General features: G+C 36.4%; 1 protein-coding gene across 1 annotated transcript in view; it reads left to right on the top strand.

Moving 5' to 3' along the window:
- LOC149573004 (hexokinase-2-like) overlaps window positions 1-23,684 on the top strand; it is a 50,677-nt gene that overhangs the window by 12,776 nt on the left and 14,217 nt on the right. Inside the window, exons 4-7 of the mRNA XM_089814145.1 lie at window positions 20,889-20,963; window positions 21,226-21,381; window positions 21,573-21,671; window positions 21,799-21,929. Of these exons, the coding sequence (XP_089670271.1) occupies window positions 20,889-20,963; window positions 21,226-21,381; window positions 21,573-21,671; window positions 21,799-21,929 (461 nt within the window). The remainder of the gene's footprint in view (window positions 1-20,888; window positions 20,964-21,225; window positions 21,382-21,572; window positions 21,672-21,798; window positions 21,930-23,684) is intronic.

Genomic DNA, 23,684 nt, shown 5'->3' with positions numbered 1-23,684 from the left:
TAGCTCTTAGAAACTTCATTTGTTTCGTTTAGTTTAGTTTGCATTCCTAGTTGTTAATCATTTCCATTATGGAAAGACCTTTTGAATTCTCTTATTCAAGGAGTCTTTCTTCAATTGTTTAATATCGAATAGTGCAATTATTTAACTATGTTGTTGTGTTACGACTCTAGTTTCTGTGCAACAGTTCTTAGTAGTTGTTAACAAATGATCAAATTTTGCACAATAGTTCTCAATGCTGTGTATTCTGCTGATTTTTAATGCACAATAGTTGTCAGTTGTTGTGCAGCAAGTTAGTCACAAACATGGTTGAAGTGTTTTATGTATAGAAACAATACTTAGGGATTTCAACAACGATGGTTTTTGTCTGAAGCTGAATTTTGTAAATTTCAAAGCACACTTGTTCAAGCAAGGGTTGATGCTCAGATTGTTGTTAATACATCTTTATTTATAAATACAAAAGTGTGGACCACTAGTTCACAATTAACATATAAAAAGAACAATAAATAAAAAATAAAACATAAATAAAACAAAAAGCTGATAGACTAGCACAAACTATTTAGAATGAAGACACAAAAAATAGTAATGTGTTACAGGTACATACACTTGAAATGCCACTATGAATTGAGAGCTGAATTGTGTTACAAGTACATTTGAGTAATCCATATAACCTAAAACTGTTAGATTACTCCCTAGTAACAAAAACAAAGTTGTCATTGACTATGGTCTCACATATACTCATGACTTCTGTAATGTCCTCTTTTTTGGAAATAGGATTTAATAATAATAATTAATATTTAAGAGAATAAAAAATAAATAAAAATAAAATGAAAGAGAAAACATAATTACAACCGAGAAGAATTGTGTTACAAGTACATTTGAGTAATCCATTTAACCTAAAACCACTAGATTACTCCCTAGTAACGAAAACAAAGTTATCATTGACTAAAGTCTCACATATACTCATGACTTCTGTAATGTCCCCTTTTTTCGAAATAGGATTTAATAATTATAATTAATAATTAAGAGAATAAAAATATAAAAACAAAAAAAGCAAGAGAAAACATAATTGCAACCTCGTTAAGTTTAATGAAAGGTCTATAATGATAAATCAATGTTGTAGTTGTATTAAACAAAGAAGATGAAATCTCCTTGTATAGATTTACAAAGACTATGTTTCTAAAAGAAACACTCGTGAACAAAAGACAAAAAAAGAAACTACCTAGTAAACTAAAGACTAATTAAGATGATCATTGAAGAAACATTATAATATTCTAATACCCTCCCTTAATGATCATAGTGTAACTATTGTCTTTTGGTCATAAATTCTTCAAAACTTTTTGCTTCTGCTGAGACCCTCCCTAGATCTACAAAATGTTAATGACCCAGAAGCCAAAATCTATTCAAAAAATAACAGAGAATGGTGCCCCCTTCTTCATAATGCTTTGCAAAAAGAGACAAGAGTCTTTGACTCTTCCACTGAGATAAGTCTATCACTAATCCTCCTCGAATCAACAAAACATTTGAATAGAAGTCATCACAAAAACATTCAACCTGATGTTGGATAATGAAGCTGCTCTTCCTTAGAGATAGAGACAAACGCTGGAAACAACTAGCACAATGTTGAGGAAAAATTGACAAACCTTCCAAACTTTGCAAATGAGCACGATGGTCTTAAACATATTGCAGAAAGCCATGATTTTTAGGAGAAAAATCAAAAAAACCAAACATGATTTTTGAGGTGAAAAATCGATCAAAACCAACATGATTTTTGAGGTGAAAAATCAATCAAAACCAAGCCGAATCCGAGACACATATAAGAGAATTTAAAGCTTCGTTTTTGAGGAAAAATGGTAAAACCCACCAGATAATTTTTGAGTAAAAAATAATAAACCCACAAAAGAATCCCATGCAACTTTGCGAATTATAGAATTAGAAAATTTTAAGGGAAAAATTATAGAAACTTGTAAGAAAATTTTTAAGTTAAAAAATTATGAAAACCCAAAAGAACTTTTTAAGGGTGGCAAAACACGAGACTTTGCATGGTAAACCAACACATGCAAGTACACACAACAAACATGCAAGTACATGCAACCCCAAAAAATCAGAGACTTTTTCTGCAACAACGAAATAGAGGGATCAAAACCCTTAACCAGACTTGTCATTTCCAGTACAAATCCTCGAAGACGAACCACAAAAGTTTCATAAAATACCTCTTAACGATTTTTATTTCTAAAAATCAAAAAACAAATTTCTAGAAAAAAAATCCCAGATCAAAAGAGGCTCGAATTTTCCTTAAAAAATCTGCCAAACTTTATTGAATCCCAATGACCTGCTCTGAAACCATGCTATGATAAATTGATGCTGCCATAGTTGTATTAAACAAAGGAGATCAAAGCTCCTTGTATAGATTTACCAAGACGATGTTTCTAAAAGAAACAATTGTGAACTAAAGACGAAAATAGAAACTACCTAATAAATTAAAGACTAACTAAGATGACCATTAAAGAAACATTATAATATTCTAATAAGGTTGAGGGACATGTATTGAAGAGTTGCAATTGCCTCAACGGAGGTTATAAAAGGGAGGAGAAGGTTTCATTTCATATTTGCAAATCTGCAAAGGAGAAGCTAAAAGGGAAGATCATCAAAGAAAGGTTGAAAGGAATAATTGTGAGAAGATAGAGCAAAATTACATGGAGAATATATGCAGATATAAAGGAGGAATAAATACAGTTATAAAAGAATACGCTGGTGGGAATTGAGAAGGGAAGTCTATTACAATAATAGATAAAGTCGTCTATTATTAGTTAATGGTTATCTCTTGTAAATATCTATTAAGCTTTAAGTTTGCTTTCGTTTTTTGCTTTCTCTAGAATAGAATGTTTCTATTCTTTACGATTGTTGCTTAAGGAAACATTGTCTCATTCTTTTGTATAAATTGACATTTCGATCTTTGTTAATATCAAGCAAGTATTTACCAATTACCTCGTAGTATGGTATTAGAGCTAAATACTTAAATTTTTTTGGAAAAAAATTATAATTTCTTCTTGAAATTATTTGTTTAATTTTTTTCAAAATTTTTTCAGCTAATTTCTCCAAAAAAAACCCGCCTAGGGTTTTTTGCCTGGAGAAATTCCCGAACTAGGGTTTGTAAATCGTGTGGAAATTGTGGTTGAATTGCCTGCAACTCACAATTTTTTGGGCCGCCAGATCTGTGACTAGTTTCCACTTGTTTTGTGGCCGGATTCGTCTGCAAATCGCGATTTTACCTTAGTGTTTTTTTTCAAATCGTATATGTCATTGCTGGGAATCCCGTGTGATTTGGTTTAAGGCGTTCATCCACATCTTGAAAATCCGTAGCAAACACTGCGTTTTTTACTACAACTTTGCGTTTTTATTGGAGGTCCGATGTCCGTTGGTTTATGGTCGTTTTTTGCCCGTTCACATGACCTCTAGGCATTGATGTTCTGAGTTTCTCTACGTTTTTCCTTTCGCCATCCTGCCGTGACCTCCTTCTAGCACTGGTCGATTGTAAAACCACCATTTTTTTTGCAAAATCAATCTTCAAAGCTGACGGCTAGGGTTTTTCCCAAAACCTTGCCTTTTGGGTCTGGAATTTTTTTTTTGCAGATTCTTGGTGGGTTTTTTGAGAGCTCAATTGGGTTGTACGTTTTTCTAGGTGCCTTGATTTTTGAGCCAGCGGATCCAAAAAACGACAACATATTCCTTCTAGGTTTTTCAAGCTCTCTTCTGGGTCACTCTTCAATTCTTTTGAGTCTTCCGTATTTTTGCCTCGAAGAACATGCCTTCATAGATTTTCATAATTTTTCATTGAAAAATGCCATGGCATCTTTGACAAATATTTTGCTCGAGCATAACTCCAAATTCAATGGTCACAATTATGGAACCTGGAAGCAGCGCATCATCGCAATTTTTGAATATCGGAATACCGATCAATTTGTTATGGGTGTTACAAAGCGTTTGACTTCTTCGGGTCCTGATCAAGATACATGAGATCTGAATAATCGAGAGACAGTGATGCTTCTCAAATTATCCATGGCTGATGATCAACTTTCTCAAATTCCATCCGGCAAGACAACTGCCGAGATCTGGACACATCCCAAAGGTCTTCGTGAGACTTCTGACAAAAGCAAAACCTTCTTTTTGAAAAGCACTCTGTTTTCTATTGTCATGGATGAGCGCACCTCGCTCTGGGCACACCTGAATCGGATTCAGGAAATCCGTGATTAGTTACTTGCCATCAGTCGCAAGATGGACGAAGAGGATATTGTGGTTATCACTCTTCGGAGTTTACCAAAAATCCTATGAGCATTTTATCGAGACTCTCAACATCACATCTACTGGTGTTGATTTGAAGTTCACTGATCTCTACACATTGTTGCTTCAGCAAGATCGGTGGAAACAACAGTTCGATAGCAGCTCTAGTTCCACCTCCACAAAGCAAGCCTTTGTTGTGAAATCCTTTCAGAAGGATAAGGGCAAGTTTCAACAACCATCTCAGCAGAAGTCTTCTGCTCCAGCATTAGATGGTTCCAGAAAGAAGAACATTCAATGCAACTACTGCCACAAGTTTGGTCACATGAAGGTTGAATGTCGGAAACGCTTGGCTGCCCAATTTAAGCAATCAGGTTCGTGGCCCAAAGCGAACAGTGTAGAGTATACTGAGCAGGCAGAATTTGCCTTTTATGCCTTCATGGCTAAAAGACCTGCATATCATGTGAAGTCATCTACTTGGTACATTAATTTAGGTGCCTCTCTTCATTTCACTCACCGCAGAGACTGGTTTACTGACTACCGACCTTATTCAGATTCTGTTATTTTTGGTGGTGGAGAAGAGTACACGGTTGTCGGTAAAGACAACATTCAGATTTAGTTTGTTGGGAGGAATCTCATATTCCTTGATGTGTACTATGTTCCAGGGATGGAACTAAATCTACTCTCAGTTAGTTAGCTGTTGCGACATTCTCCACACTTGGCAGTCTCCTTCAGTTCACATCAGTGCACTATCATTAATTAGGCAACTAAGTCTATTGTTACAGTGGGTCTTGAGGATCATGGTCTTTTCAGACTTTCTGATTTTGGTGATTCTCAAGACTTAGCTATGGCTGCTCGGCGATCTTTGGTCAGCACACTTTGGCATCAATAGTATCGGCACTTGAATTGAATGTGCATTATCTCTCACAGCTTGCTTGGGATGAGCTTGTTCTTGGATTGCCAGCGATTCAGACTCAACTCCTTGGAGTTTGTGATGCATGCCAGGTTGGGAAGCAACATCGCACACCTCTCACGAGTGGTGATTCTTGGCGAGCTTTTCAAGTACTTCAGCTTGTTCATGTTGATATCTGCAGCCCTATGGCCACTCCTTTTGTTCTTGGGTCCAGGTGTTTTCTGTTGTTTGTTGATGATTTCAAGAGAAAAATGTGGGTGTATTTCCTTAAAAAGAAATCAGATGCATTTCCCGTATTTCAGAAGTTTAAACTCTTAGTTGAAAAAGAGTCTGGGAAATCTATTATTACTCTTAGATCAGACAATGGGGGGCATTTTGTTCTAATGCTTTCTCCAGCTTCTTGGATACACATGGCATCAAACACCAGTTAACCACACCCCACACGCCACAACAGAATAGTGTAGTTGAACGTCGGAACAGGACAATCACTGGGATGGCTCGTTCCATGCTCGAACACAAACATGTTTTGAAGCAGTTTTGGGCAGAAGCAGTTAACAGTGCAGTTTATTTGTTGAATTGGTCACCCACAATGGCGGTCAAAGGTAAAACTCTGGAAGAGGCCTGGTCAGGTCGCAAGCCTAGAATCAGTCACTTGAAGGTTTTTGGCTCCCGTGCTTTTGTTTGGATCCCTGATGTGTCACGCACCAAGTTGGATGCTAAGAGTTAGAAACTCATGCTTGCTAGAGATAGCAGTCTTTACAAAGCCTACTGCTTGATCGATGTTGAGACATCTCGTCTCATCTATAGTCATGATGTAGTCTTTGATGAGCAGCGAGGACCATTCATGCCTGTTTCTCCTATTCTTGATCTAGCAGACCAGCCTATGATGGCTCATGATTTGGGAGTTTTGCTTCCCTTAGGTCCACCTGATGGGAGGGCTCCATTAGCTCCATTAGCTCCATTAGCTCCAGTTATTCCAGTGATACCTATATAGACACCTCCAACTACTGCAGGATCACCTCGCTTTGTAGATGCTTCTGATGAGGATCCTGTTGATCAGGCATCTCCTAGTACTAATGTTGGTCATTCTTCTATCTGGCCTAAGTGGTGGGCTAAGACACTTGTTGATCTTTGTGATGATGAGCTCATTGATGGGAGAACTGCTTGGAAAAAGAGCAAAACTACAAATACTGTTAACTTTGCTTTCATGGCCAAAATTCACAGTGTATTTGAACCTCAAACATATTCCGAGGCTAAAGGAATTCTAGAGTGGGAACAGGCCATGACATTTGAACACCAGAGCCTGCTGAAGAACAACACTTGGGTCCTTTCTGATCTTCCATCAGGGAAGAAACCCATTGGCTGCAAATGGGTCTACAAAATCAAATACTAATTGGATGGTACTTTGGATAAGTACAAAGCTTGTTTAGTGGCGAAGGGCTATTCTCAGTGTTAGAGCATTGATTATGAGACCTTTGCTCCTACTGCAAAGATGAGCACCATCAAATTAGTCCTAGCCATGGCACCATAGTTTGGCTGGAATGTCCATTAGATGGACATCAAGAGTGCTTTCCTGAATGGTGATCTTCACGAAGAGGTCTACATGACGTAGCCTTCTAGTTTCAAGGTTGCTGGTAAAGACCCTCAGGTTCTTAGATTATAAAAACTCTCTATGGCTTGAAGAGGCCCCTCGGGCATGGTACATCAAGATTGATAAGTACCTCAGTGATCAAGGCTTCAAGAGGAGTTCTTCAGACTCAAATCTGTACATCAAGACCACTGATAGTGACATCATCCTTCTGGTTATCAATGTGGATGATTTGATCATCACTGGCAGTTCGGCATCTTTGGAATCAAACATAATTTATGCCAGTCTTTTGATATGATTGACCTTGGGCTGATGCATTATTGCCTAGGTGTTGAAGTTTGGCAATAGTCTTTTGGTATATTCATCTCTCAGTCCAAATATGCCAGGGCCCTGTTAGACAAATTCTGAATGTAGGATTGCAAACCTGCATTTACACCGATGGAGAAAGGTCTCAAGTTATTAGCAAAGTTTGATTCTCCTTCCGTTGATGATACTACATATAGGCAACTAGTAGGCAGCCTCATCTACCTTGTTGCTACTAGGTCTAATATCAGCTTTGCAGTTAGCTATATTTCATGCTTTATGACAGCTCCTAAGGTTGATCATTGGATGGCAACAAAGCATGTGCTTTGTTACGTGAAGGTCACTTCAGATTATGGACTTTTGTACTCTCGAAGTTCTAATCCTAAACTTAGTGGGTTCACAGATTCAGATTGGGCAGGCTTTGTTGATGATAAAAAGTCAACATTTGGATATGTGTTCAGTTTGGGATCTGGTGCAGTCACAGAGACCATCACGACGCAGTAGGCAGTTTCTCTCTCTTCTACAGAGGCTAAATATAGAGGGACTGTTAAGGCAGGATGTGAAGCTGTTTGGCTTCTTCGAATGCTTGGGGATATGCAGATGTCACTAGCAGGTCCGACTACTCTGTTTGTTTATAATGAAGGCGTTATCAAGTTAGCAAGGAATCCAGTCTTCCATGAACGAACCAAGCATGTGGATGTTCACTGTCATTACATATGACAGCTGGTTGAAGACGAGACTATAGATTTACAGTATGTTCGTACCACAGATCAGACTGCAAACATTCTCACCAAGCCTCTTGGTCCTAATAAGTTTGTCAAATTCAAAGGATAGTTTGGTGTGTTAGATAGATTAACCATTAAGAGAGGGTATTACAGTAATATATAAAGTCGTCTATTATTAGTTAATGGTTATCTCTTGTAAATATCTATTAAGCTTTAAGTTTGCTTTCATTTTTTGCTTTCTCTAGAATAGAAAGTTTCTATTCTTTACGATCGTTTCCTAGGGAAACATCGTCTCATTCTTTTGTATAAATTGACCTTTCGGTCTTTGTTAATATCAAACAAGTATTTACCAATTACCTCGTAATAAAGTCTACAGAGACGCAAAGGAGAACTATAAACTTTAAAGAGTAGACATAGTTTGAAGGCGTGAGTCAAGAAGGAATTAATGAAGAAGGAAGAATAAGAAAGTGACTTCAAAAGGCAAATGGTTGTAATGATAAAGGGTTTTGACTCTTTCAAAAGGTGGTAGTTATGAAAGGTCATAGACAATTCAAGGGGCATAAAGGGTTGTGATTCTCTTGAAAGCTAGTAATAATGAAGGATTGCGACTCCCCTATCATGAAGATATACCTAAGAGGGAAAGTCATTTGTTGAAGGCATGGAACAAGGGATCATCATAAGGAAGGTAATCATAGTAAGTTTTTTTCTCAGATATAAGACAGTTATAATCTGCATAAAGGGGAGTATAGCAATTAAGGATTAATGGAAGAAGAAGGGGAAAGAATAAGGAAGTAACTTAAATCATTTCAATCCATCTATATCAATCGTTAAATCATCAAAATAAACGGAAAAATAGATATTGATAATAAGGAAGAACTTATATGTTCATTTACATAAGCAGCAAACAAGGAGATATACAAGCATTGATAAAAGGAAACTTTCCATCAACATATTCATATAATCAGCAATCTAAAACAATAGATTTTCACATACATCAGCTATATCTGGTATGAGTAACTTACTATGTAAATAGAGCACTATAACTTATCCATATCTGCTTAGTAGTGAGACATATACGTACAATTTAACTCAAAATGACTGTTAATATAATGACATGTTTTGGAGGTTGAATACATCATTATTTATGACTATAGTACAATGAATACATTGTTGATTCCTTATATACGATTTATTTAATATACGAGCATTTTGAATCAGTGGATTGATAAAATACTATCTGTGTTTTCATCTCTGACTTTTTATAATCTTCCATGATGGAGAAAGTGAGGATTTCAAATAAGAGCAAATGATGATTAGGTCACTTTCTAGGAACTCCACTCCATGTGGCAACAAAGGATACCGATGGGGCCAAAGGGAGACATAGTGGGTTGCCTTTGGGCTTAGGAAGGGTAGACTCTCGTGACACCTTACAAGCCCTATCATGGGAAGTGGATCTTCAATTAGGGGAGACAAGTTACAAGTGGCTAGATGGAGGGGAATGGCAATAGGACCCCACACTAGGTAGCCACCTCAGATGCATGGCAAGGACATATGAGGCCAAGGGGGAACAATGCATCTGCACTTGGGCCTAGATTAGGGGGTTTCTGGGACACCTTATTGGATCATCTCTATGGCTGAATCACATCAAAGTTAATTCTAGCAGTCTTTTGATCCAATTTAGCTGAATCATGTTGAAGTTAATTCTAGCAGTCTTTTGGTCCAATTTAGCTGAATCACGTTGAAGTTAATTCTAGCAGTCTTTTGATCCAATTTGCATTTCTCATATGATTATTTCTAATTAAAAAAATATTTAACCACGACATTATGATTATAAATAAATACTAACAATATTGAAGGATTTCAAATTATGGATTATATAGTAAAGAAAATCCTATGTATGGTAAACCCTAATCCTAATCTTCTCAATTGTGATTTAGGGAAAAGTTGTAGGGAAAATTAGAAAAAAGACACTATGACTTCAATATTTATTCCAATTGTATTCATTATGATCAATATGAAATTCCAATAGGCACCTCGGATTTTGCACTTAAAGGTGGGTGAGTAGCATTGAATAGCGTGACATCAATATACTTATTCCTATCAATCAATATCATGAAATGAACACAAGTAGACCACTTCTTGATGCAGGAGCATCCTAGGTGTAAGGGCAATCTTTGCATCACCCAAAAATATTTCAATTTCTATTTTTGTCTTTTCATTAAGGGCTTTTTCAGTTCAAAGTTTCTATTTGTGGAAGCTTATTATTTTTAGTAAACTGGTCATGTGAGCTCAGAATGCTCTTTTTGCATAAGTGGAGGTTCATCTTAGATATATCAGCCTGCCAAATGAGTTTCATTGCCATATCATATGTATTAGTAAAGTTTTGTAGATTTTTGGTATCAAAAACTTCCAGCTCAACGATGAAGGCCTAAATGGCTTGAAACAATGTCAAACCTTAGTTGATGGATACTTGTGTAATTATATGGTGTAGAACAAAGACCGCTATTTTTGACAAGGGGCTATAATAGCCAATCGGGTCAACGGTTTGTCAGTTGTGGTCTCCAGAAGTTGGGCCATCCAAAAATGTAATTTGTAAATTGTCTTGAGCTGATTCTATGTAATAAAATAATATAATATGAGGTTGGTTGGCCTCAAGAGTTGGGGCTAAGTGTCTAGATCCTTCTCGGGTAGTGGAAAATGCCTATATAAGGAAGGCCTGTAGGTTGTATAAGGTAGTTTTGGGTGGTGATTTGCGATTTTGTCTTACAGATTGTCGTAAGGAAGGCGCCCATTTGGGTTTGCATATTGTATTTCTGAATTAGGTAATTCCACACTTGTGAAGATAATAAGAAGCCCATATTTTATTATTGCAAATTGTTGTTGTTTTTCTATTTTCTGTTGTGTGTTTGTGGTATTAAGGGGAGCACTCTTCATCAAGAGGTATCAGAGTTGGTGTTAGTGTGCAGACAGATCTCTGACTATGAGACAGTTTATACCAAGACTGTGGGTTGAGCCAAGTGTATAAACATATTGCCGATTGTGAGGTAGTTTGCACTAGGGTTTCAGCGATAAGTGTAAAAAGGCCTCTATGAAGGGAACGTGGCAGAAGAGATGGAGGTGTGACACCTGAGGGTTTTAGAGCCCTCCAGAGACAACTGCAAGCATTGCAAGAACAAATCCGTAGAGGGAAGAATCTTGCCGTAAGAGATGAAAGTGAGGATGAAAGAGAATGAGAAGTTGATAAGGAAGAAGAAGAGGAAGTTTTGAACCTGGGGAAAGAAAGCCTTTTTAAGGCCTTCCAAGATTGGGAAAAGACCTGAGTTTGAGGTTGCCACATTTTTCAGGAAATCTTAACCCAGAGGAATTGATCTATTGAATTAATGAAGTAGAAGAATATTTTGAGTATGAAGATATTGAGGATCTTGATAGGGTCAAGTTTGCAAAGGCCAAACTGAAGGGTCTTGCGAAGATTTCGTGGCAGGAGATTCAATTGGAGTGAAATAGAAGAGGGAAGGATAAAATTGTAAGATGGGATTGGATGATTGCTAAATTGAAGTGGCAATTCATTCCCATTGATTATGAGCTTGATATACTGAAGAAAATGCAAAGGTTGAAGCAAGAGGGAAGATCTATTCAAGAGTATACAGAGAGTTCTACTGAGTCCTCATCAAAACAAGCAATGCAGAAGCTGACAAAGAGAAAGTTGCCCGTTATCTTAATGGGTTGAGGCCAAGCATTTAGGAGGATCAGAGTCTGTTTGAATGAACAGTATTGAAGAGGCATACCAGTTTTCCCTAAGGGTAGAGGAAAAGATGAACAAGAAGTTTGAGAACAATTAAAGCAAAAGCGGTCATGGTAGAAGATCTGGTGGACGATCTTATGGAGGCCGAAATGAAGATCAAAAGGACGGGGCTAGCAGTAGCAATCAAAACAAAAGGGGAAACAATTCCAATTGTTTCTCTGACCAGAATAGTAGAGATTAGAGAGGATGAGGAAAAGGATTTGGAAGAGGAGGTTTTTCGTGGAACATGTTTTCACTATGGAGAAGAAGGGGATAGGGCATTTGAATGTCCTGAACGCCAAGGAAGGATAGATAGGAGAATTGAAGAGCAGGCCAGAGTTGTACATGTAGATGAAGATGCCAAGTCAACACATTCTGAAGATGCTGAAAGAGGAGAAGTCCTAGTTATCAGAAGAGTCGTGCTTAGTGGTGTGAATGAACTTGATCAAAGGAGGAGCTTGTTTCACTCTAGGTGCAAGTGTGAAGATAAGTGTTGTGATGTGATTACTGATGGTGGAAGCATTGACAATTTGGTGTTAGAAGAGATGACTACTAAGTTAAAGCTCAAAAGGCAGAAACACTCACGTCCATACCGTATTGCTTGGGTGTAGGATGACCACAAGGTCATGGTCAATGAACAATGTCTAGTGAAGTTCAAGATTGGAAGTACCATGATGAGGTACTATGTGATATCATAGCTATGAACATATGTCATATGTTGTTGGGTAGGGAGTAACAATTTGACAGACATGTTGTGCATGATGGTTGTGTGAATACTTATTCCCTGACAAAGGATGGAGTGAGACATAGGCTAAAGCCATCGACGGACAAAGAAGAAAAGGTATGTAGTACAACCAGAATATGATTCGTTGATGGAAGGAAGTTCCTAGAAGGTATGAGACACGAGGATGTGTATTTTGCAATAATTCCAAAAAATGGTAAAGAAGTAGAAGAGGTACCTGTTGAAGTTGCAGATTTGTTGGATGAGTTTCCAAATATTGTATCCACTAATGTGCCTAATGAAAGATCAGTCAGATGGACTTGATTCTAGGAGCCAATTTGCCAAATAAGGCAACACATAGAATGACACTAGCAAAAAGTGAAGAGTTGAACATACAAGGACATGAGTTGTTGCAAAAGGGGTTAATTCAAGGGAGTATGAGTCCATGTGTTGTACCAGCAATATTAACACCAAAGAAAAATGGAGAATGGAGAATGTGTACCGATTCTAGAGCTATCAACAAGATCACAATCAAGTACAGGTTTCCATTGCCAAGGATGGGTGATATTATGGATTGTTTGAGCGGAGCTATGTATTTCACAAAGATAGGTTTGAAGAGTGGGTACCATCAGATTTGGATCAGAGAAGGAAATGAATGGAAGACTGCCTTGAAGAAAAGGGAAGGATTGTTTGAGTGGTTAGTCATGCCTTTTGAGCTAACCAATGCACCGAGCACTTTCATGTGGCTCATGAATGAGGTACTGAAAGGATTTTTGGGTAAGTTTGTCATTGTTTACCTTAAAGATATTTTGATCTTTAGTAAGACATTGGAGGACCATATCATGCATATTTGTAGGGTGTTTGAGAAGTTGAGGGACGAAAAATTGTTGATTAATTTGAAGTGCAGCTTTGTGAAGGAGTTAGTGTTTTTGGGGTTTCTAGTTTCAGCATAAGGTCTAAAAATGGATCTTGAGAAAGTGAAGGCTATCCTTGAATGACCTACTGTAAGGAATGTTACCAAGGTAAGATCTTTTCATGGTTTGGCTAGTTTTTACAAAAAGTTTATTACGAGTTTTATTAGTATTTGTGGACCCTTGGCTGAAACAATGAGAGGGGATAGGAAAGAGTTTAAGTGGACTGCAGGAGCAAATAAGAGTTTTAATTTGTTGAAACAAAAACTTACAAATTTTAACAATGTGTTTTAAGTAGACTATGATGCTAGTGGTATTGCAATAGGAGCTATTTTGAGCCAAGAAGGTAGACCTGTTGCTTATTGTAGTGAGAAGTTGAATGATTCAAAATTTTGTTGTTGTTGTTGTTGTTTATAATCAAGAATTTTATGCTATAGTTCGAACATCTAAGAAGTGGAGACACTATCCTCTTCCTAAGGAGTTTGTTTTGTATATAGATCATCAAGCTTAGCAATATTTGAATAGTCAAGGAAGATTAAACCAGAGGCAATCTGAAGTGGGTTCAGTTTTTGCAGAGTTACACATTTATTTTGAAACACAAGTGGGAAGTCTAACAGGGTTGTAGACACTCTTAGCAAGAGACAACTTTTGCTGACAAAGATGCAATTGAGGTAGTTGGATTCAAGGAACTCACAAGTTTGTAGCTAGAGGATCTTGATTTTGGTGAAGCTTGGAAAGCTTGTAAAGAACTTGTTACACTTGATAGGATAAAGTGGTTGGGTTTCATAATCCAAGATGGTATTCTATTTAGAAGAAGTCATCTGTGCATTCCAAGAAGCTCTATAAGGGAGAATCTCATCAAGGAGAAGCATAGTGGAGGAGTGGTTGGACATTTTGGTAGAGATAAAATGATTGCTTTGGTTAATGAGAATTACTACTGGCCACAGTTGCAATAAGATGTCAAGAAGTTTGTATTGAGTTGTAGAGTATGTCAGATAGTGAAAAGAGTGAAGCAAAACACAAGGTTGCATCAACCATTACTTGTACCAGACAAACCGTGGGAGGATGTTAACATGGATTTCATTTTTGGTTTACCAACGACTCAACAAGGGCATGATTCAGTTTTTGTAGTGGTTGACGGGTTTTCAAAAATGGCAAATTTCATTCCTTGCAAGAAGACTGGTGATGATGTCATGTGGTAGAATTGTTTTTCAAAGAAGTGGTGAGATCGCATGGTCTACCAAAACAGATTGAGATATTGAGTTTGTTGGGTATTTGTGGCACACGTTATGGAAGAAATTGAAGACAAATCTAAAGTTCAACTCATCACATCATCCATAGTTGAGGGACAGACATAGGTGGTGAATATTGTTACAAGATTCAAGAAGAGTTGGCAGATTAACGGATTTTCGGATGATTCATTGATTAACAGAGGAACAAATGTGTTCCTTATAAAGAATTACAAGGACGTTGTTTCTAAAAGAAACAACGTAGACTGAAGACGGAATTAGAAACAAAACTAGAGACAGGATAGGAAACATTCCTATCTGGACTGAAGAAAAAAGAGACGGGATAGGAAACATTCCTATCTAGACTGAAAGACGGACTACAGACAAGTAGTTGACTATTATAGAAAGTATAAGATATTATCTTAATACCCTCCCTTAATGGTCAACGTATGGATGTCGGAACATTCTGTGATAATTGAGACCCTCCTTGGATCTACATAATGCTGAAACCAAGAAGCTTTGCTAGAAGAGTGCTATGACTCAAAATAAGTTGCATTTACAAAACTTCGTTTTTGTGGAAAAAACGGTAAAACCCAGAATCTCACACAACCTTGCGTATTACAGACAACTTGAAATGATTTTTGAGGAGAAAATCAACAAACCCAGAATCTCACGCAACCTTGCGTATTACAGACAACTTGAAATGATTTTTGAGGAGAAAATCAACAAACCCAGAATCTCACGCAACCTTGCGTATTACAGACAACTTGAAATGATTTTTGAGGAGAAAATCAACAAACCCAGAATCTCATGCAACCTTGCGTATTACAGACAACTTGAAATGATTTTTGAGGAGAAAATCAACAAACCCAGAATCTCACGCAACCTTGCGTATTACAGACAACTTGAAATGATTTTTGAGGAGAAAATCAACAAACCCAGAATCTCACACAACCTTGCGTATTACAAACAACTTGAAATGATTTTTGAGGATAAAATCAACAAACCCAGAAAAAACAAAAACAAATTCAGAAGGCGAAAAATGCAGCTTCGCCTTGATCAGGACCCGGAGAAGTCAGACGCTGCGTAACACCCAGAACAAGTTGAGCGGTGTTGCGATATTTGAAGATTGCGATGATGCGCTGCTTCCAGGTTCCATAATTGCGACCATTGAATTTGGAATTATGTTCGAGCAGAATATTTGTCAGGGATGCCATGGCACGTTTTTCAATGAAAAATTGTGAAATTCTGTGAAGGCACGTTCTTCGAGGCAAACATACGAAAGACTCAGAAGAATCAGAGAATGACCTAGAAGAGAGCTCGGAAAACCCATAAGGAATCTGCTGTCGTTTTCTAGATCCGCTGGCTTGGAAATTGAGGCACAAAAATCGAGGCACCCAGAAAAACGGACGACAACCCAGTTGAGCTCTCGAAAAACCCACCAAGAATTTGCAAACAAAATATTTTTTCGACCCCAAAAATTAGGGTTTCGAAAAAAACGGCCCTAGCTGAAAAAAACTTGAAAAAACTTAAGATTTCTTGATAAAAAATGGCAGATTTTTCTTCAAGGATCGATGTGCATGGACGAATGGGGCTAGAGTGTGCTGAACAAACACAGGCAGACCCGAGTTCGGGAATTTCTTTAGGCCGAAAAGCGTAAGCGGGTTTTAAAGAAATTCAACAGAAATAATTTTGAAAAAATTTAAACAAATAATTTCACGAAGAAATTATGAATTTTTTCGAAAAAATTTAAGTAATAGCTCTGATACCATGTTACAAGATTCAAGAAGAGTTGGCAGATTAACGGATTTCCAGATGATTCATTTATTAACAGAGGAACAAATGTGTTCCTTATAAAGAATTACAAGGACGTTGTTTCTAAAAGAAACAACGTAGACTGAAGACGGAATTAGAAACAAAACTAGAGACAGGATAGGAAACATTCCTATCTGGACTGAAGAAAAAAGAGACGGGATAGGAAACATTCCTATCTAGACTGAAAGACGGACTACAGACAAGTAGTTGACTATTATAGAAAGTATAAGATATTATCTTAATAAATATGAGTCCGAAAAACGTGCTGAGATGCTTGGTTGAAGACAAACCTAAAGGATGGGATTTGATTTTACCACAGACAGAATTTGCATACAATAATTCTTTCAATAGAAGCACTGGTAAATCATCAATCTTGATTGTATATGGGAGTAGTCCAAAAATGCTTCTAAATTGAGGAAGTTGAATAATGGAGATAAGTAGTACTGAAGTTGAGGATTTTGTAGAACATTTGAACAACATCCATGAGGAGGTGAGGAAGCATATTACCAAGATGAATACACAATACAAGGCTAGGGTAGATGAGAAAAGGAGGTATAAGGAATTTTAGTTTGGAGATGAAGTAATGAATTATTTGAGGAGAGAGAGATTTCTAGTAAGTAAATATAACTAGCTGAAAATGAAGAAATACAGACTATGCAAGATACTGAAAAAGCATGATTCATGAAATAACCATGAAGTAGACTTGCTTGCTTAACGATGAAGGCCTAAATGGCTCCAAAATGAGGTCAAACCTTGACTGATGGACGCTTACGCATTATGTTGATGTAGAAACAGAGCTGCCATTTACGAAAAGGGGTTATAATAGCAAATTAGGTCAATGGTTTGTAAGTTGTGGTCTTTAGAAGTTGGCTCATCCGAAAATGCCATTTGTAAATTGTCTTGAGCCGATTCTATGTAATAAAACAAATATAACCTTCCTGGGTGGTGGAAAATACCTATATAAGGAAGACACGTAGGTTGTTTAGGGCAGTTCTGGGTGTTGATTCATAGCGTTGTCTTACAAATTGCTGTAAGGAAGGTGCCCATGTGGGTTTGCATATTGTATTTTTGAACTTTGTAATTCTACACTTGTGGAGATAATAAGAAGTCCATATTTTGTTCTCACAAATTGCTGTTATTTCTCTATTTTCTGTTGTGTGTTTGTGATTTTAAGGGGAGCATGTAATGTCCCGTTTTGAATGTCCTTCAAATTGCTCTTAGTTTCCAAATTAAAGTCTTATGAATGACTCCAAGTATTTGTTCTATACTTGGAAATATATAGAATTTGTATTTATTTTCAAGAATATCCAAATTCTTAAGTTACATACATACATACATATATATAATAACTTTGTATAAGATAAAGGATATTTGAATTTAGATTCTTTTCAAATTATATTCTGATTTGTACTCCTCTCTTATTAATAAGTTTATGCCCCTTTATTGATAAATCAACTTACCAACTTAATACTCCCTTAAACTTTAAATTGGATATTCATCCTTAATGGTGGTATTACATATGACATAATACTAACCTTAATAATGCTTTATATGCTGGTGCCCACGTCACCGAATGCTGCTGCAATGTACTCAAAACCTGGTGCAGATTTCGATGATTGTCTTTGTACCACCTCATTACTGATCCTGTCACACCCATCGTCACATCTTGATTGCGATTGGAGTGTATTTTATGCTGTTGTACCTTGTTAAGCTGATGTGGAACCTGATGAAGATCTTTGGTGCTGATTCTTATACTCCGTTCCACGCCTTTTTTTATGAATGGGAATTGAATGCCGTTCCTTTTTCTTGATCTTTTTCAACTCTCATAAATACTGCTGACTCGACGGTGAGAAGATGTGTCTTTTGAAGTGAGTAGATGTGTCCTTTGTGATACGGGTTAGCTAATGCTTTGTTTTATTAATATATTGTTTATTGCATTTAGTTATATATGTTGATTATATGAATATTGGTTAGGTTTATTTATTGGATTTGTGTATTAATTGTATTTTGTTAGTATATTGATTTAGGTATAGTTTGTTTGTTTTATTGGATTATATCTAAATGTCTATAATATATATAGACATTAATGTATATTACTAATAATGTTTATAATTATTATTATTATGAATAATATCAATTTATATTATTATTGAATAATTAAGTAGAATAAATAGACTATAAATATTTATCTCTTGTGAATAATCGATGATAGTATATATTTTAATCATATAATGAACTATTATTATATAATTTTATTCAGTTATAATTGTAGGATTCCCTTTTAGGAGGGGTCATGACAGAGCACCCTTCATCACTTCTCCATTGGTGTTACACCAATCAATATTTGTTTGATAGCATTCTTACTAGGGGCATTCCTTTGAGAACTGCCATAGGTTTGCTAGTTAGCTTTTTCATTCATGTCAGGCTATGAATTTGACCACTAATGATAAGAGTGATGAAGCGCAAGTTCATAAAATGCAAGAAAAGAGAACTCAGAGACATCCACCAAGCTAATGTGAATTAAACAATTTCTCAAACTCTAATTACACCCGGGTTGATTAAAACTAGTAACTTATCATGCGCTAGACATGCCATTGCTTGAGTTAACTTTGGGTATTCAAAGGAATCCGCCAACATTTTTATAGAACTGTCAAAGCTTATTCTTTGAAATTCATTTGCTTGACTAAAAATGTATAGCTTTAAAGCTCCAAACATCATTGTCCATGGCTGATGCTGGCACTCCAGAACAAGGAAATAAAAAATAGCAAATCTAAAAACTCAGATCCTTCTCCACTTAATATCAATATGACCTCTATCTCTCCAAAAAAATCAATTTTAGAGCAACCCATGCTTAATGAATGGGAACCACAACTGAACTCTGGTCATCCTCTCTAGCAAAATTTCATTTCTCGAGCTAATGAGAATTTCACCCATGCATCATAATGAATTCATGAAGCGTCTTTTCAAGATGACTATCCCTATTCCATTATCCCGTGACTAAGAGTCCCCCCTACATGGTAATAATGAAAATATCTTGCACTAATGCAAAAAGTGATTCATCCAAATTGACTAAGAAAAGTTCAAAACAATGTCTATTTCTTAAGTTCCCTGTCAATTCTGTTATCCCAATGAAAATTTTGTATCGACTATCATCTTTGTTTCTCAGCATGAAATGATTTCTATGTCAAGTTAACCCTTATGGCTAAGTTGCCGGTTTGGATTTTGGTATGGATGCGGGTTTGAGATTCATGTTTGAAATTCGTCCAATTTATTTTGGGATTGGGTTCAGATTTGTTTTGGGTTCATCCGTACAAAAACATATCTTTAAAAAAAAAAGTGTGTGTGTATATATGCAACAACAAATAAGTCCATACATTACCATGCTAATAGTAAAACAACATAGAAAAATACACCACCATATCTATGTTTCAGTTCAATAGGATATTAATCGTATTATTTAGCCATACATACAACACAATACACTTGCTTGGTCACATGCTTGGAACATACTTCCATATCAAGGGAACAATTTGAGAATGAAAGGAATTGTCAAAAGAGAAGTGCAGTTATCTGAATTTTTATTTTGTATTGGTTAGAGGATTTCTAACATGGTTAGATCAAAAGTTGAGATTCAAATTTTAAGACCTGGATTCAAAGATATCATATATTTTTAAAAGAAATTCCTCTATAATCATCAATTTGGATTTCCTCTATAAAAAAAACACTTTGAAAGGGTCTAAAAAAAGTTTTTGAGACCAAATTCAGCCCAGGTTTGGCTGCTGGGCAGCAAATTCTTCAAAATTCGCTGCAAATTCTGCTTGGGTTCCTCTGACAGAATTTGCAGCAAATTTGTAGCTCTGCAGGCGAATTTGGAGAGAATTTGACAAGGACCAGGCTTTGAGGGTTGCTGGAGAGAATCTGGTCACTTAGCCTTATGGATGAAGGATCTGGCCTTAGTGGCACTTGGTTTTATAAAAACTCTTGGCTATTTCACTAACAATCTCAATCATCTAACAAGTTTGCTAGTGATATGACTAAAGACAACAACTTCTGTTTGGATGCGTTTGTTTCCCAATCTCATTAGTACTCAAACATGTGCATGCCAAAATTATTGTTTTCAAACTTCCGCCTTCCTATGATGTTCTCTTGTGTCAGCTTGGAACCTATCACATGAGAGCCATTGTATTGTCCACATGCCAATGTTTCATGTTTTCACATCTTCAATCTGTCTATAAGGTACAAGATTGATTGATCCTTGAAACTCCCAACAATTCCACTGATTGGGAGTATGGGGACATACATTGTTCTGTGCTTATAAGCAAAACAAACCAAGCATTTCATGAGCCTATGACTCCTCCATGTCTATGTCCTGCATTTTAGATATTAGCATTGAGTTGACGTTCCTTTCCTTTCTCAGCCAAGGGTGGATAAGTGTTGTGGTTGTTTTACTCTGATATGTTCAAGGGAGTTATATTAGTATTTGTTTGTTATTAGTGTCACACATTGAAATTATAGTATGCTTCAATGCCATGAACAATTCTTTTATGCAGCATAAGTAAATTTCTGAAAATTTTCTCTGTGTTTCATTTTTTTCTTCCAATATCTAAACTGATTTATATGATTGCAGGTTGGCAAGGATGTGGTGGTAGCTTTAGAGGAGGCCATGAAAAGACAAGGTTTGGATATGCGTGTCTCTGCCCTGGTAACTGCTACCAACATCACTTCAAAACTTTTCTTTTCAAATATGGAGATCCATCAGCTAGAAGACAATTTGCATGTTTTTGTTATTATATTTTGTTGAGAAAGCTCAAGTAGTAGTTTTATAGCCATTTTCATGGAACAACTTAAGTAGTAGTTTTATAGCCATTTTCATGGAACAACATTGAACAATGTTTTTCTATTTTGGTCTAACTTATATTATTTGCAAATTATGATATGTATGCTAAGTAGCACATTTGAGACAGGTGAATGATACTGTGGGAACATTGGCTGGAGGGCGATATCATGATGAAGATGTTATGGCTGCTATTATTCTGGGCACTGGAACTAATGCCTGCTACGTGGAACGTGCAGATGTGATCCCAAAATGGAAAGGTCCTCTCCCAAAGTCTGGTTATATGGTAAGTTGCCTGCGACTAGATAATTTTCCAATTATTTTGAATTTATTGTCGCATGGTTAACTGACATATCACTTATATACTTTTCTTCAGTTTCATTCATTCATGAATGAAACTGAAAGAATAGACATCAGGTTTTGACATCTCAAGTTTATAGCAATTGAATGATTAATACTGCTTTTGATAACTTTCAGGTTATCAACACAGAGTGGGGGAACTTATGGTCTCCTCATCTTCCTTTGACAGAATATGACAAGGCTCTTGATGCTGAAAGTATTAATCCTGGAGACCATGTAAAGATACATATTCTGATATCTTTTTATCGTTTTCTAACTGAGAATGCATTTGAAAATATGTTGCAAAAAAGAAATGGTTTATTCTGTAGCATGGCAATTTTTTAATCTGCTGTATTGTACACAGATATTTGAAAAGCTTATCTCAGGAATGTATCTGGGAGACATTGTAAGAAGATTGTTGTTGAAAATAGCTGTAGATGCTGCTCTATTTGGAGATAGTATTCCAGCCAAACTTAAAGAGCCATATTTATTAATGTATGCATTTCTTCTTGCCCTCTTCTGGTTGTTCAATTATTAGTTTTGTTTAGTAAAATTAGAACTGTAGATTTGAATCACATATTAAATGTTTTTTTTGGGTAACTGGGGGAATTGGCAATCCATTAACAGGTGCAAGTTGGCATGGATGCCATTCGCTTGAATGTAATTAGTGGGGAAATCGCTATAAACTGTAGGACGCCCTCAATCCTGACCAACAGGTGAATGGGATTTGAACTTGGGTGGTTAAGCTACCACACACTTAGAGCGGGCAGCCACACTACTCGAGCCAAACCTCGGGCCATTCTATATGCTTTTACTTCCTGTTGAAGATTTGTCTATAATCGATGATATGAGTTTTTGGTAGAATATGTGTTGAATTCAACTTGGATTAGATTTTCATAATTAACATTCAAGTTCATATTTTATGTGAGACTTCATTTAAGACAAGGATCACTAAAAGTTGCTATTAGAAGAATATTATTTAGGATCAAGTCCATTTTGTTAACATTAAGCCACTTATTGCTTTTCCTCTTTGTCAAATTGTACACAAATCAATGCACTGTTCTTGCACCTTCCTTTTGGTTCTCCACTATTTAGTGATTTCTATCTCATGATAATTGGTAAATAGTAATTACCAAAGTTAATGATGAATTTCATTTGGATATTATCTTGTGTAGAATCTTGTGCAATCTTGATGCTCTAGAGCAAAGTAATGAGAGTCAGAATTAGCAAGGCCAAATCAAATCGTGAATTGGCCATGAATCGGAATCGATTCGGCCACAAATTGGCAAATTTAAAAAGCCCTTGAAATTTAGAGATTTTGACAATTTAAAACTTATTTCATGCACCCTTTATTGAATATAACTTAAACACACTATAACATCATCATATAGAAGCTAACATACATAAACATGGAACATAAATGATAAATCCATCACATATGCAACTACGTTACACGTAAAATGTAAATTGTAGCTAAGAAAATAGAAATCACAGGATCATAATGAGTCAAATCATAGAATGTATGTAAGGTGAAGATCCATACGACATCAAATCATAAATGAATGTAAGATGAAGATCCATGAAATGTATGTCTGTTAATATCTGTAAACAAAATGAAAATGCAAGGCTCTACCTCTAGCCTCATCATCATCACCTCACTTTCTTGATTTTTCGCGATTCAAAAGGTGATTTTAGTGATTTTTTAAATGAATCGCATGAATTGGTGATTCATGCGATTCATGCAATGAAATTGCTGATCTAGTTCATTGGTTCAAAAAAAATAGGGAACCATGAATTGAATCGCTAAACTGGCAATTCAGGGGATTTCATGGCAATTCTTGTTACTATGCTCTAGAGTCACATGGACTGGTAAATCATATAATTAGTTTGTATGTTTTACTTTTCTTTATGCAATTGTCGAGAAGCTTTCATGTTTAACCTAACTTTCATCTTTTAGAAGCTTCCTATATCCAGAAGCTTCTTTTGACATGTTTATCATTTTAAATGTACACAACAGAAATGAGTGTATGTACACATGTGCCAATCTTTTGTCCTCTCTCGTGTAGCTTCAATTTAATGTCATTTGGTATCAATGCTTGTCAATTGTGCTTTTAGGTCAATCCCTCTCAACAGTTTCCGTCTGATACAGTCTAAACAAGGGAATCCAATGGAGGACAACTGAAACCCAGCAGCCTCACACTCACTAACAAATGTGCACACCAGAGAGAAGCTAAAGCAATATAGCTTGCA

Source organism: Cupressus sempervirens, chromosome 2 (genome assembly GCF_028749045.1).
Source record: "Cupressus sempervirens isolate cs-2001-9-10 chromosome 2, ASM2874904v1, whole genome shotgun sequence".
Lineage (NCBI taxonomy): Eukaryota > Viridiplantae > Streptophyta > Pinopsida > Cupressales > Cupressaceae > Cupressus > Cupressus sempervirens.
The sequence above is the reverse complement of the archived record's forward strand: the minus strand, read 5'-3'. Positions and strand labels throughout refer to the sequence as shown.